The sequence below is a fragment of the Delphinus delphis genome, chromosome 13 (assembly GCF_949987515.2).
Source record: "Delphinus delphis chromosome 13, mDelDel1.2, whole genome shotgun sequence".
Taxonomy (NCBI): Eukaryota; Metazoa; Chordata; class Mammalia; order Artiodactyla; family Delphinidae; genus Delphinus; species Delphinus delphis.
Genome location: NC_082695.1, coordinates 76,674,571 through 76,687,534, shown reverse-complemented (window position 1 = coordinate 76,687,534; position 12,964 = coordinate 76,674,571). Strand labels below are relative to the sequence as shown.

Genomic DNA, 12,964 nt, shown 5'->3' with positions numbered 1-12,964 from the left:
GGCTCAGTAGTTGTGGCTCACGGGCCCCGTTGCTCGGTGGCATGTGGGATCCTCCCAGACCAGGGCTCGAACCCGTGTCCCCTGCATTGGCAGGCAGATTCTCAACCACTGTGCCACCAGGGAAGCCCTAATTACACTTTTTTTGCTCAATGTACTTTCGTCCTAACAAAATATCATAAGGTGATGTTTCCCCCCAAACAGTGAAAATAGCATAAGCCCAAAGCAAGAAGAGGTCAAGCACCAGAAAAGGCAGGGCACTCTAGCCAAAAGAAAGTAGTGGAATGAGGAAGGTCAGGAAGAAAAATGAAGTAACTTTGTTTTAAAGCCAAAACACTGCAAGGCGGTTTCCTGTGGCCTCTGTGCCTGTGAGGTCCTGTGGAAGGCACCCTTCAGAGGAGGACAGCAGACTTGGTCTCCCCCCTCCTCCCCAGAGCCCTGCAGGGTGTACGCACCTACACACACAAAGTGTTTTGAACGTGTTTAGAGAACTCTCAAGCTCACCAGAGCTGCTGTGAATGCGTGAGAATATCGAGGAGCAATTCTGACAGGGCAGGCCTGTGTCTTATTTAGCTTTAAGAACCCTCAGCACCTCATAAAAAAATGTTTGGTTCCCGAATGCATCAGCAAGTCAAAGATGAGATTGCGAGGTCTCGTACAGACATGGCTTTAGTCTCGTTGTGGTTTATTATCCGAACCTGATGAACCAAATGACTCAATCATTTAACATAGTTTTTAGCACATTTTGCTATAGATGCATGACTTTTCCCAATTCCACAGACATCTTTTGAAGCTCTGGACTGGTCTCGCCTCCTGGAAGGAGGGACCTAAGCCCACAGGTGGCTGAGTCCCCACTCCCTGCAGTATTTGCATGGCTAGTGCCGCCGGGAATTTGCCACCCTACTTCTCTCCAGATAGCAGCGTACCCCAGCCCCAGGGCGATTAGACCAGCAGGTGGACAGGGCCAGCGGCCTTTGACCTGGCCCTGTGGCTGCAGGGTCCCCAGAGCAACAGACTCCTTTGCAGATTACTTTCAAACTGTGCCCTGCTCTAGAAGGGAAGGAACCCTTGGGGTTCTCGTTTCTTCTGCCCTCCCTCCCTCCTGAGGGCCCCTGCCTGATTTGTATCCTCAGCTCAATTTGCATCACAAAATACACCCAAACTTCCCTGGACCCGCTGTGGTAGGCAGGCAAGTTGTGTTTTTTTGTTTCGTTTGGGTTTTTCATCTCCTGCCATTTCTCTAGCAGGTTTCTGGTTACATCCAGATGACACTTAGATTAGGTTTCATTTTATGTCCTTGGCCTATGATTCAACTAGCCCCTCCCCCTGGGCCAGAGTCCCTCCAAGATCAAGCCCCATTCACTGGAGGGGACTCGGGGGGCAGCCCCTGCAGTCCTTGTGGAAGGGTCATCCTGTTTCTCACGCTCACTGGGCACCTCGATCTGCAGGCCAGGCAGCTGCGCGTCCTTCAGTTATATGCTCTGGGGTTGTCGGGGTTTTTTTTCTCCTTCCTTTTCCCCCAAACCCGGAATCAATATCTTGGGAGTAAAGGGGATGGGGAGGCCGGAGGAAGAGCCCCAGGGGACAGAAGGCTGCAACCGCCCAAAGCAGCTCTGTTCTCCAGACGGAACCCTCCAGACTCATTCAGCACCAAGTGGCTGCAGAGGAAACCCTGCCGGGCCAATGATAAGGGGGAAATGGAGTCACTTCCTTACCAGCTGCTTTATTCAGGTAGAAACAGTCCTCACTTCCTCGCGTGTGCTGTGCTGGCCACCGCTCCCAGCGGCCTGGCCGCCTGCTTCCCCTTTTGATCTCAGCCACGGTGGGTGTCGGAGCATCACTGCCTCCGGGCTTTAGAGAGATCCCTCCTCTCTGCTGTGTGTGTGCCTCCCTCTCTCCTGGGGCTTGTACGTCAGTTGGCTCTGGGCATTGGAAAACCACAGATCGTTTTTACGGGGAATGATTCCCAGACCCCTTAGTAGAATCCGAGACTGGTGACCACCGGCGGTCTTTATGTTCCCATGAAGGTCCAGGATCGACTTGGGGCCGCTGATCATCTCCCGTGTCTTGTACAACAGGCACCAATGCTGCCCCTCTTGTCGTGCCCAGGATTATTGTTTTTTTTTCACCTCCAGGCAGCATTTTCAGTCTTCATAACACAGCTGGAATCTCCCTGACAGAGGGATAAATGGTCCAGTGAGTTTGGAAAATGCCCGACAGCTTATCCCTCCCTTGGAGACTCACAGGGCATACGGGTGGGATGATATTCAAAATAGTTAACGACCGACATGGCACAGACACTGACCAGTCAGATCTGACGCTGACCGTTATGAACCGTCTGAGCATCAGTTCCTCACAGGAAGACCCTAGAGGCTGCTGCTACAAAAAAAGGCAGCGGCTTTTGTTTAAGCCCATCATTTATTTGCCCTTTGAACATGCTCCTTTTAAAAAATATCGTCTCTTAAGATACATTTGGAAAACCTGTTCTCTAGTAAAAGAAATCAGTGTATTTCAGTTCCACAAACATTTGCTGAGTGCCAAATATGTGACAGACACATGCTCCAGGGATCCAAAGATAAATAAAACATGGTCCCTGCACCTCCAGGTGCTAATCACTGAATGGGGGAAGACAGACATGCAAACAGGGACTAGCTGAGGATTATTCAACTCAACCCACGGGCTTGGAGAAAGTTGCCTGCAAAACATGATTGCACTGAATTCCTGAATGAACTAAAATGAACTTACACGTGACAGAGCTGAGCAAGAAACGAGGTTGGGGCAGAGCACTGGGAGCCTTGGATGTCATGTCAAAGAATTTGGAGGTAAGCATGGAAGTGACAGATTTGATTCTGAATAGATCACTCTGCCTGCAGTAGCAAGAGGAGATTGAAGGGTAGGGCATTAGACTAAAGGCAGAGAGATCAGATGGGAAATCCTAGCAGTAATCCCGGGGAGAGAAATAGTTAGGTGGTGAAATCAGTGGTACATATACCGTCCTGTGGAATCCCCTTGCCCTTACCACTTCAGAGCTCTTTAGCGTGACCTCCAACTACAGGAGATACAGCATCTGAATCTCTTGCCCCAAGGGCTTTCTCTGGCCTCTAGAGCCCACTTTACCTGTGCACGTGACTGGCCAGAAGTGCTGGGATATTGATACCTCCATAGGAGCAACCCTCAGCCAATGAATGGAAGGAAGTGGTGTATAAATATCCCAGCTCCCTAGCCGCTTACTGGAATAATGAAATGTGCGTGTTCTGCACTGACCCCCAGATTTCCCAGCAGGATTCAGTTCCAGTTGCCAGCGGCAGTAACTTGCTTGGCAAGGTAACTCATGGCCACGTTCCCTTTTCTGTCTCACTTCCCCACTCTCCTGCTAGTGTTTCCTGGGATCACCTCCCACAAAAACTGCTTACAGTCCAGTCTTTTTCTTAGGGTCTGCTTCTGGGGGAACCCAACCTAAGACTGTGAGATTTACCTGTGAATGAATGGATGGGGGAGAAGAGGAAATATCTATCTAGGAGACTCTCAGGGTGTGGGTTTACTTGAGAGCATGGACGCTGTAAAGGTGAGAAGAGAGGCCGGCTTGCTGGAGGGGCTTTGATGGCTCCAGTCTGGACAGGCTGTATTGTAACTTCTGGTGGGTCATCTAAGAAGACGATTGGAATAGGAATCTGGCTGTCAGAGGAGCAAGTGGGGCTGGATACAAAGGTTTCAGAGATATCATCATGGGGGGGGGGGGGGTGTTTAAGACCATGAGAGTGAAGATTAGCCGAAGAGAGAGAAGACAGTCCAGGCTGCTCAGGGAGCATCAAGTACCCATCAGGGCAGACAGAAGAGGAGGTGCCCATGAAGAGATGGAGAAGAAATTCCCCAGGAGGCAAAGGTTTACAGTGATCTCAGCATCCAGTGTGTCAAAATGTTCAGTCAGGTATGATCTGAAAAGTATTCAGTGGATTTAGCCACATGGAGGGTATTGGTAGTCTCGGGAGAGTGGTTTCAGAAGCGCAGTGGAGGACTTCCCTGGTGGCGTAGTGCTTAAGAATCGCCTGCCAGTGCAGGGGACACAGGTTCAAGCCCTGGTCCGGGAAGATCCCACATGCCGCGGAGCAGCTAAGCGCATGCGCCACAACTACTGAGCCTGCGCTCTAGAGCCCACGAGCACAACTGCTGAAGCCCGCGCACCTAGAGCCCGTGCTCCGCAACAAGAGAAGCCACCGCGATGAGAAGCCCGTGCACCGCAACAAAAGAATAGCCCCCGCTCGCCGCAGCTAGGGAAAGCCCACGTGCAGCAATGAAGACCCAACGCAAACAAACAAACAAAATCAATTAATTAATTAATTTAAAAAAAAAAGTTTCTCTCTTTAAAAAAAAAGAAAAGCGCAGTGGAGGAAGCGGCCAGGCTGAATGGATTAAAATGTGGTAGAAAAGCAGCTGATGAGAGTAGGTTAGCAGTTTGTCTTGGGGGAAAAGAAGAGAAAAGGTAATGTTTAGGGTGGAACCCAGCATCCGTGTGGACATTTTGAGGAAATCTGAATGTTTATATGCCAAGGAAATAAGAGACAGAGGTGGATGAGGTTGACATTGTAGTTGGGAGCTGGGACAACTGATGGAGGAAGGTTCCAGAAGCAACAGGAGATGGTGGAATAAGGGAGCGGGGTGTAAAGAGCAGGGGAGGACAGATAGAGATGTGAGTTAGTGGGTGCTCCCAGACAGGAAACTGGGGTGATTCTCACCCAATGGCCCGATTTTCTCACAGAAGAAAGAGGTGACATCAGCTGTTAAACAGTGAGGGGACACATGAGAACAGTGGTGGCTGTTTGGAATAGTCATGGAAAGGAGCAGAGCCAAGCTCTGACCCAGGGGAAGGGAGTGCTCAGTGCTTTCTAGAATTCACTGAGTCTGGAGACCATGAATTTACAGCAGCCCCCATCTGCCTGGCCAGACGACTTTCAGTGACGCTTGGAAGGCCAGAGGTGACTGGGGGGCAGGATGGGGTCAAGGTTGGATGGGAGGCGCAGGGTGAGGGAGGCAGGGGGGAGGGGAGCAGGGGGGACAGAGCCAAGTGCCTGCCAGGGTCCTCAGCCACTGAGCACAGGAGGCCGGGGATGCGGGCGCAGCCTCTAGTCCCTTCTCCGCCTCATGGCAGCTTATTAGTACACACTGTGAATGACGTACTTTCCCAGTCTGCATTTCATTTGCCTCATTTATATAAAGGGCATTATCATTACTAGGTATTACCACACAAGCGCAGGAGATCTGAACTTACCTGGAGGTAACTGCCCACTGTTTTGAGTTACTATATTTTGCCTTTTCCATTTTCTTTCTTTTTTATAAATTTATTTATTTATTTATTTATTTAGGGTCTTCGTCGCTGTGCGCAGGCTTTTCTCTAGTTGCGGCGAGCAGGGGCTGCTCTTCGTTGCGGTGCACGGGCTTCTCATCGCGGTGGCTTCTCTTGTTGCGGAGCACGGGCTCTAGGTGCACGGGCTTCAGTAGTTGTGGCACGCAGGCTCAGTAGTTGTGGCTCACAGGCTTAGTTGCTCCACGGCATGTGGGCTCTTCCCGGACCAGGGCTCGAACCCGTGTCCCCTGCATTGGCAGGCAGATTCTTAACCACTGCGCCACCAGGGAAGTCCACCGTCTTTTCTATTTTCTAACCCTTGCCCTCAGGTTGTCATGAGGGAGGTGATCCCCATGGAGACAAAATGATAAAGCCATGACAAATAGAAAATATCAAAGGCATTTGATAGCAGTGTTCAGTTTCCTGTTAGCACCATCTGATTTTCTTTGGGTTCTGCCGACAGGACCTCCTGTTCTGTGCAGGTAGAAAATGGCAGCGCGCCTCCATTTGATTTAGTTCACTGTGCACAAAGAGGCATCCCCTCTCTAGATTGGAAGCTCTTTGATAGCGGGATGACTTCCCCCGCTTAGGGCCTCCCATGATGACATAATGTATCCACAGAAGTCAGCTCAAAGATTGTGGAACGTAGCTGAAGTCCTAATTTGTCTATAGCCAACCAAGACCACATTAAATTTCCCCACGGTGCAAGGAGCAATGAGAGCCAGCATGGAGCCAGGGGCCTGGACTTGCGGACGTTGGTTTTGTTTCACTCAGTGTTATGTTGAGAATATCTCTCCTTGCCAATAAATATAGGGTATAATTTTTAGTGACCGACCCATATTCCATTACCATATTTTCAGATATTTTTGTTTTCAGGTTTTATTCATTTTTTCAAGATAAATAACTAGAAGTAGAATTACTAACAAAACGACAATATTTTTAAAGCTTTTGCTGCGCATTGCCAAATATGAAAGGTCTCTCCATTTACCTGTACCTGGGAGTCTATCAGTTGTGTAAGAGTATCTGGGGCTCCCACCCCCATCCCTACCCCATCCTTTTCAGCAGAACTCAGTATTCTTTTTCAGTTTTTGCCAATCTGATTCGTTTTTAAATCTCGTTTTATTTGGAATCAGGTTTAAACGAAACTTTTTGAAGGATTCTGAAGGGGAAAGGAAAATTTTGGAGGGTGGGCTGCCTTGAGGGACCTGTATGTGTGTGTCTGTGTCGGGGAGGGGGGCAGGAGAGAGAGAGAAATAGAGGAAGAGGGGAAAGGAAGGAAGGGAGGGAGGGAGGGAGGGAGGAAGAGGGAGAAGCGGGTGAGAGTGGTCCCAGTGCAGGAGGGACGATACTTTTACCGCCTCCCCCCAACTTTCCCTGGCTTAGGAGTCTTGAGTCTGGTCTGTTCCCATCCGTCTGTCCCGTCTACTTCCAACCCTGCAGCCAGGGTCCGGGGTTGGGATGTTGGCCGCCCTGCCCCACTGATGCCAGCCCTGGGTGGAACTCAGACTCAGACCATCTGTGGCCTCTGAATTTGTAGTTTGTGGGGAAGCTGTCTGCAAAAGAGCACGCAGAGCTGGGGCACTGCCTGCCTTCTCTATGATGTGAGAGGCCAACAGAAGAAAGGACCCTTCCCTGGGGACTTGCTGTGCCCATCCCTGAGGTCAGGCAGAGCCCTTGCCAGTCCTGACATGAGCAAGGGCTGCCGTGCCTTCTGAATATATAGGCTGGGATTTTGTCTGAATCACATGACGATGGCCCAGGTTTTCTTTTTCCCTCTTTGTTGCTTTTAATACATAAAATGAGCATGTGTTTATTTAAAACAGCTTTCAAACTTAAACAAATAATGACAGACTGTTCAAACAGACTTCGGAAATCACCCTAATCAGGATGTTTGAAAAAGCAAGAAGACTCTCCATGAAAGTAGCTTTAGGATCTTCAGTCCTGAAACAACAGGGTCTGCTCTGCACTTTAGAATCACAGATGGGCAAACCGTAGGAGCCAGATTCCATCTCAGGGGGTTTAAAGAATGCCCCTCAGCCCTACAACCTGACTTAATAATTTACGAGGAAGTAGAGTTGGGCGTGTGTTATCACCAGAACACATGACAGGTACGTTTGAATTCACAGTGTCTATAGAAATCACCAAGCATCTTCAGAACCAAAAGATGACACTTTAGAGGGAGCTAGTAAATTGTTTCTGGAAATTAGCAGGCTCGGTAGACCATCTGGAGGGAAGGGCAGTTTTAGGAGGGATGTAGCAGATTAGCAAGAAGACAGGCCAGAGAACAAGGTACTGTTTCCACTAGTTCACACTCTGGGCCACATTTACAAATGGCTTCAGTCACCTACGTTTATCTTCACAACAACCAATTTTATGGGTGAAATAAATGAAGCTCAGGGTTGGGTAATTTGTTCAAGGTCATAAGCAATAAAACGTCAAACTGGGATTTCACCCAGACCCTGTCCCCCGAGTTCAGAGCTAATTCCCAGATCCCTGGGGCTGCGTCATCGTCTCTGTGCTCATTCTTTGGGTTAAGAGATGCGTCTTTAGCTCATTCCACTTTAGAAATGATTTTTTTCTTTATACTGCACATCAGAAATGGGCCATGAGGTCCATTAGAAGCATAGTTATTAATGTGAGGGGCTGGGTCTTGGGAGAGGGAATTATTCTGGCCCCAGAGAGTTGGGGGTATTTGGAGAGGCGTTTCTTCTCCTGCTGGTACTGTGCACCAGACAAAGCAGCCTGAGTTTGTCGCTGCTTCCTCCACTTTCCCAGGATGGCTCCTGGTCTGGAAAGGTCAGATGGCCTAGGCCTTAGCCTGTTTCATATTCTGCCACAGAAAACTCAATTGATAACTAAAGGGATGCTGGGTCCAACCACTGACCCCTCTCAACATCAAGCCAAATTGCATACTGCCCAGTGTTGGTACTCTGAGGAATTTGGGGTGCCCTTTGGCTGGGCTCTTGCGGGTTCCGGCCTGCCCATCCCTCAGGGAGAACAGCACAGAGGGGAGGGCTGTTAGACGTTTGCTGTTGTGTCTGTGGGATCCTGAGATGCACTTTGCAAGAGGCAGTTTCTCTAAGTAGGTCCTGACCCCTTTCTGCCCCATTTATCCCACTTACATGTAGGGAAGGCGGGAGGTGTCTTGACAAACAGCCGTGAGTGTTAGCTCAGCTTTGCGCTAAGGGCACTAAGCACATATTTCATTTATGTCTACTGCCTTGCTTGCTAAGGCTCAAACTTTGAAAATGTTAACAATAGATTAAGAAAGAAGAAAACCCTTGCGCCCTCTCCTGGTAAAAGTTAATCTAGTACATCTGAAGGTATAGCTCACTCATGGGGAGAAGTTATTTGTCTAGACTAAGTAATCTTGTACTAATTCGACCAAAGCTGTTGACACACTAGATGGACCACTGGGTCTTCCTTGGGCCGTGATTACAGAGTTTCTTCCAAACCTTTCTTCGCCGGGCTCCTCAGCCTCAGCACTGTTGGCGCTTTGGGGTGGATAATTCTCTGCGGTAAGGGCTGTCCGGCGCCTTGTGGATACTGAACAGCATCCCTGGCTTCTACCCATTAGATGCCAACAGCACGCCCATCCCAGACCATGACTACCAAACATGTTTCTAGGCATTGCCAAATGTCCCCTGGGGGACAAGACCACCGCAGTGAGACCCACTGCCCTAAACCCATGTCTGCCGGTTTTTTTTTTTCTTTTTTTGGCTACACCTTGCAGCTTGCAGGATCTTAGTTCCCCGACCAGGGTTTGAATGCACGTCCTCGGCAGTGAAAGTGCCGGGTCCCACCCACTGGACCGCCAGGGAATTCCCTCTTGTTTGCCTTTTGTAAAAGGTGCCACTGGTCACAGGGCAACCAGTGAGGATGGCTCCACACAAACCTTTCGTGACTGTGGGGGGCAATTCTGATGATTGGTCAACTGAGTTCACCTCTGGGAATCTGTCTAAAAAAATCCAAACAAGTAGACAAGAATTTATGTATAAAGCTGTATCATAATGTTGTTTATGAGAGCAGAAGTTTAAAACAACCCAAATAAAGAACTGGTTAAATAAAGTACAGCATAGATATAGATATATAAACATATATTGTGGAATACTATGCAGTCATGAAAAATAATTGTGTAAGTTTATATTCAATAACATGAGAATATTCCCTAATGATGCCTTAAACTCTCGAGACTACTGCAAGATGTCCAGAGGTTTCTGTATACAAAAGGAATAATTTCAAGAAGGCCGAGTAAGCATCTAGGTGAAGTACTAGGCCAAACACAGAATTCAAACCAATGTTCGACTTCAGAAAACTTCACTCTTTAATTGAACAAACATTTCTCAAACACCTACATGTATCAAGACCACACATAGCACTGGAGAGACAAAGATGATACCTGGTCCCTCTACTGCAGTACTTGCCCCAAACAGACAAAAACACAGTAAACATCGTCAGACCCTCCTCCACACAGTGATGCGGGACGTCTCCGTATGTCACCATCTCCCATAGTGAAGGGCCTAACTGGAGCTACATCTTGTTTTCCTCTTCATGCCTGATTAACCACACCAAGGGAACATTTCACTTACTGCTTTATATATTCAGATATATTTAGAATTGTCCAGATACTCATTGGGCCCAAACATGGAATCTAATCCTCCCCAACAAATCTAAGAAATGAGCATTCAACGGTCTCAGCTTTTTTCCTACAGCACAAGAACAAAGAAAATGAATCCATAAGATGGGTATGAAGAATAAATAAAATAATGCATGTCAGGCATCTGTTTATATAGCAAGCACTCAATAAAGGAGTAGTTGGGTTTTTTTTAAAAATTATTTTTACAAATGGTCATGCTAGCTAAAATTGCAACGCCTCCCGTATTTCTAACTGCCTTTGCTGTTTTATCTTTTCCCTTAGCACCTACCACTCTCTAATACACTATATGAAACATGTAGTTTTGTTTACTGTCTATCCTACTCCACTGGGTCAAAGCTTTTGCGCTTTTAGCCTATTTCATTCACTGCTGTATCTCTACAGTGTCTGGTATATAAGTAGGGTCTCAAAAAATATTTCCTGAATGAAAGTGAAAAGAGTGGGTCTGAAATCATTGCCCCCAAAGTGCGTTTGACCTTTCCCCTCACCCTCCTGAAGGTGCCCAGGCACTTCAGATGCCTTTCTCCCTGTCATCTGGCATTCTGTCTGTGCCGCTCTAATACTCTTTTCCTTCCCTCCTCTTCCCACTGCAGGATGCCTTTGTGGAGCTGTACGGTCCCAGCATGCGGCCTCTGTTTGATTTCTCCTGGCTGTCTCTGAAGGCACTGCTCAGTCTGGCCCTGGTGGGAGCTTGCATCACCCTGGGTGCCTATCTGGGCCATAAGTGAAGTCCACAAGCCGGCCACAAACACATATGCAAAAGGTTCACTAAAGCAGTAGAAATAATATGCATTGTCACTGATGTACCATGAAGCGAAGCTGTGGTCTCTTAAAAACAAAAACAAACCACCACCAACAACGAAAAAACAGCTTTCAGGCTCAACGTCGAATCAGCTACTTACTGCCAAAGGGAAATACAATTTATTTTTTACATTATTAAGAAAAATAAGATTTATTTATTTAAGACAGTCCCATTGAACATGTCTTTGGAAACCCTACTGCTAATTACTAAGCCCCACCTGGATGGCTCCACCTGGTCTCCTGTGCCTATAAACACGGATTTCTGTTCCATGTTGTTGGCCCAACTGACTCACCATCTGAAAAGCAAACAAATTAACAAAGGACTTGACTGTTCCAGAAGCCGGGTTTCTGGCTGCTGGAGGTTAGGAAGAAGGTGTTCGCTTTCTTTGCCTTTTTTTTTTTTTTTTTGCCCTGGAGGCTGTGTTCTTAATAGAGGGAAGGTCCTTGGAGGGGAGACCATTCTTCCCTGGCCTGAAGAACAGGCATTTTGCATATGGTACACACCCGGTTGGAAGAAAACCATCGGAAACTTCAGATGGATTTGGTGTTTGCCAAGATCTCCACCCCGAAGGACAGTGACGGGAAAAATGCCCTTAAACCATAGGAAAGTATTTTTTTAAGCTACCAATTGTGCCGAGAAGCATTTTAGCAATTTATACAATATCATCCAGTACCTTAAGCCCCGACGTGTATATTCATATATTTTGGATACGCTCCCCTCCAAATACTGGCGCTGCCTGTGTATGAGACAGAATCCTCTGGAATGCGAGGAAGTGAACGTTTCGGTGACTTCTTCGGCATCAGGAAGCATCAGGCCGCCACAAGTGCCTGCTTTTCCGCAAGAGGCCGCGGTCGGCTCTGCCTTGCCCCAGCTCGGAGACCTCGTCCTGGAACCCAGCCTGGCCACTCGCTGGCCTGCTCGAGGGCTTTTAAACAGAGCGGTGTGGTCTGCGAATGCCTGGAAGCTGACGGAGCTCAGAATCGCGCGGGCAAGGAAAGACGGCAGGAGGCCTGGTCCTGCTACCCTGGGGCCTCCTGGTTAGGCGCCTCTCCACGCGGAGCGTGGAACCCGGGAGCCAAGGCTCTTCGGGCGTTGATCACTGTGGAGGGAAGGAAACAGGCACTGCGCCTTTGCTCGCGGAGGGAGGTGGCGATGGCTGAGGAGCCCGCCCCCCAAGGGAAACGCTCGCGTGCGCCTTGGCTGTGCGGTTGCCAGCCTGCCTGTGCAGCTTAAAGCAAGATTTTAAAGACTTTGGGGAGGGTCATAAATCCTAAAGGAAGCGTTAAAATGGATTAACTGACCTATGTCTGTGGAATTACGATGTAAAACATTATCTTGTCATTGTAGTTTGGTTTTATTTGAAAAACCTGACGGAGGGGGTAAAAGTTCCAGGTGTGGAATGTGGGGATTATCTGTACATCCTGGGGCGTTAAAAAAGAAAAAAAAAAAAAAAAAAATCAGTGCTGGAAAACGCTAGAGAAGTAGCAAAAGAAGTGAAATCTCCAGTTCATAAACTAGAAATATTTTTTCAAGTTTAGAATCAGCCTTGAGACATACGTGGAATAACTGTGGCATTGTTGCATTATATACCATTTATCTGTATTAACTTTGGAATGTACTCATGTTCAATGTTTAATGCTGTGGTTGATATTTCGAAAGCTGCTTTAAGAAAAAAAGATTACATGCATCTCAGCATCTTTTTAAAAAATTGTATTTAGTTATGGCCTCTACACTATTTGTTAGCAAAAATGATCATTTTTTCCATTTGAGGTTTTTGGCTCTTAATTCTTTAAAAGCATTTCTGAGGAGGTGAGATAAGCCCTGGGTCTCAGCTACCTGAGAAAACCTGGAGCATGCTGGCCACCCAGCCACTTTGCTTGAACCGAGTTACGTCCACTTCCATGTCAACAGAATTATTTATTGTGAGGGACGTATCTGTTGTCCCTTTGACCTAGTTGCTTAGGTTTACTTGTCCTTGGCCAAATCAGAATTTAACTCACATCATTTAGGATTGCATACATGTTTGGTTAAACCCATGAGGTTCATTCGGCTGGAAAGCCAGATGGAAGATGACCAGGGGATTAAATTCTGGCTCCGATGGTTTGCCCTTTAGAGATGGTTTCCGTGCCCGTTTCCACGGAGACCTGTCTGGAGCCCTCCCACCCTCCTT

At 47.8% G+C, this 12,964-nt stretch overlaps 1 protein-coding gene across 2 annotated transcripts in view; it reads left to right on the top strand.

The window, feature by feature from the left end:
* The window catches only part of BCL2 (BCL2 apoptosis regulator), a 177,940-nt gene extending 166,832 nt beyond the window's left edge, over positions 1-11,108 (top strand). For both annotated transcript variants that reach the window (XM_060029177.1, XM_060029178.1), the window contains exon 3: positions 10,586-11,108. In XM_060029177.1, the coding sequence (XP_059885160.1) occupies positions 10,586-10,720 (135 nt within the window). In that variant the 3' untranslated portion in view covers positions 10,721-11,108. The remainder of the gene's footprint in view (positions 1-10,585) is intronic.
* The last annotated feature ends 1,856 nt before the right edge of the window (positions 11,109-12,964 follow it).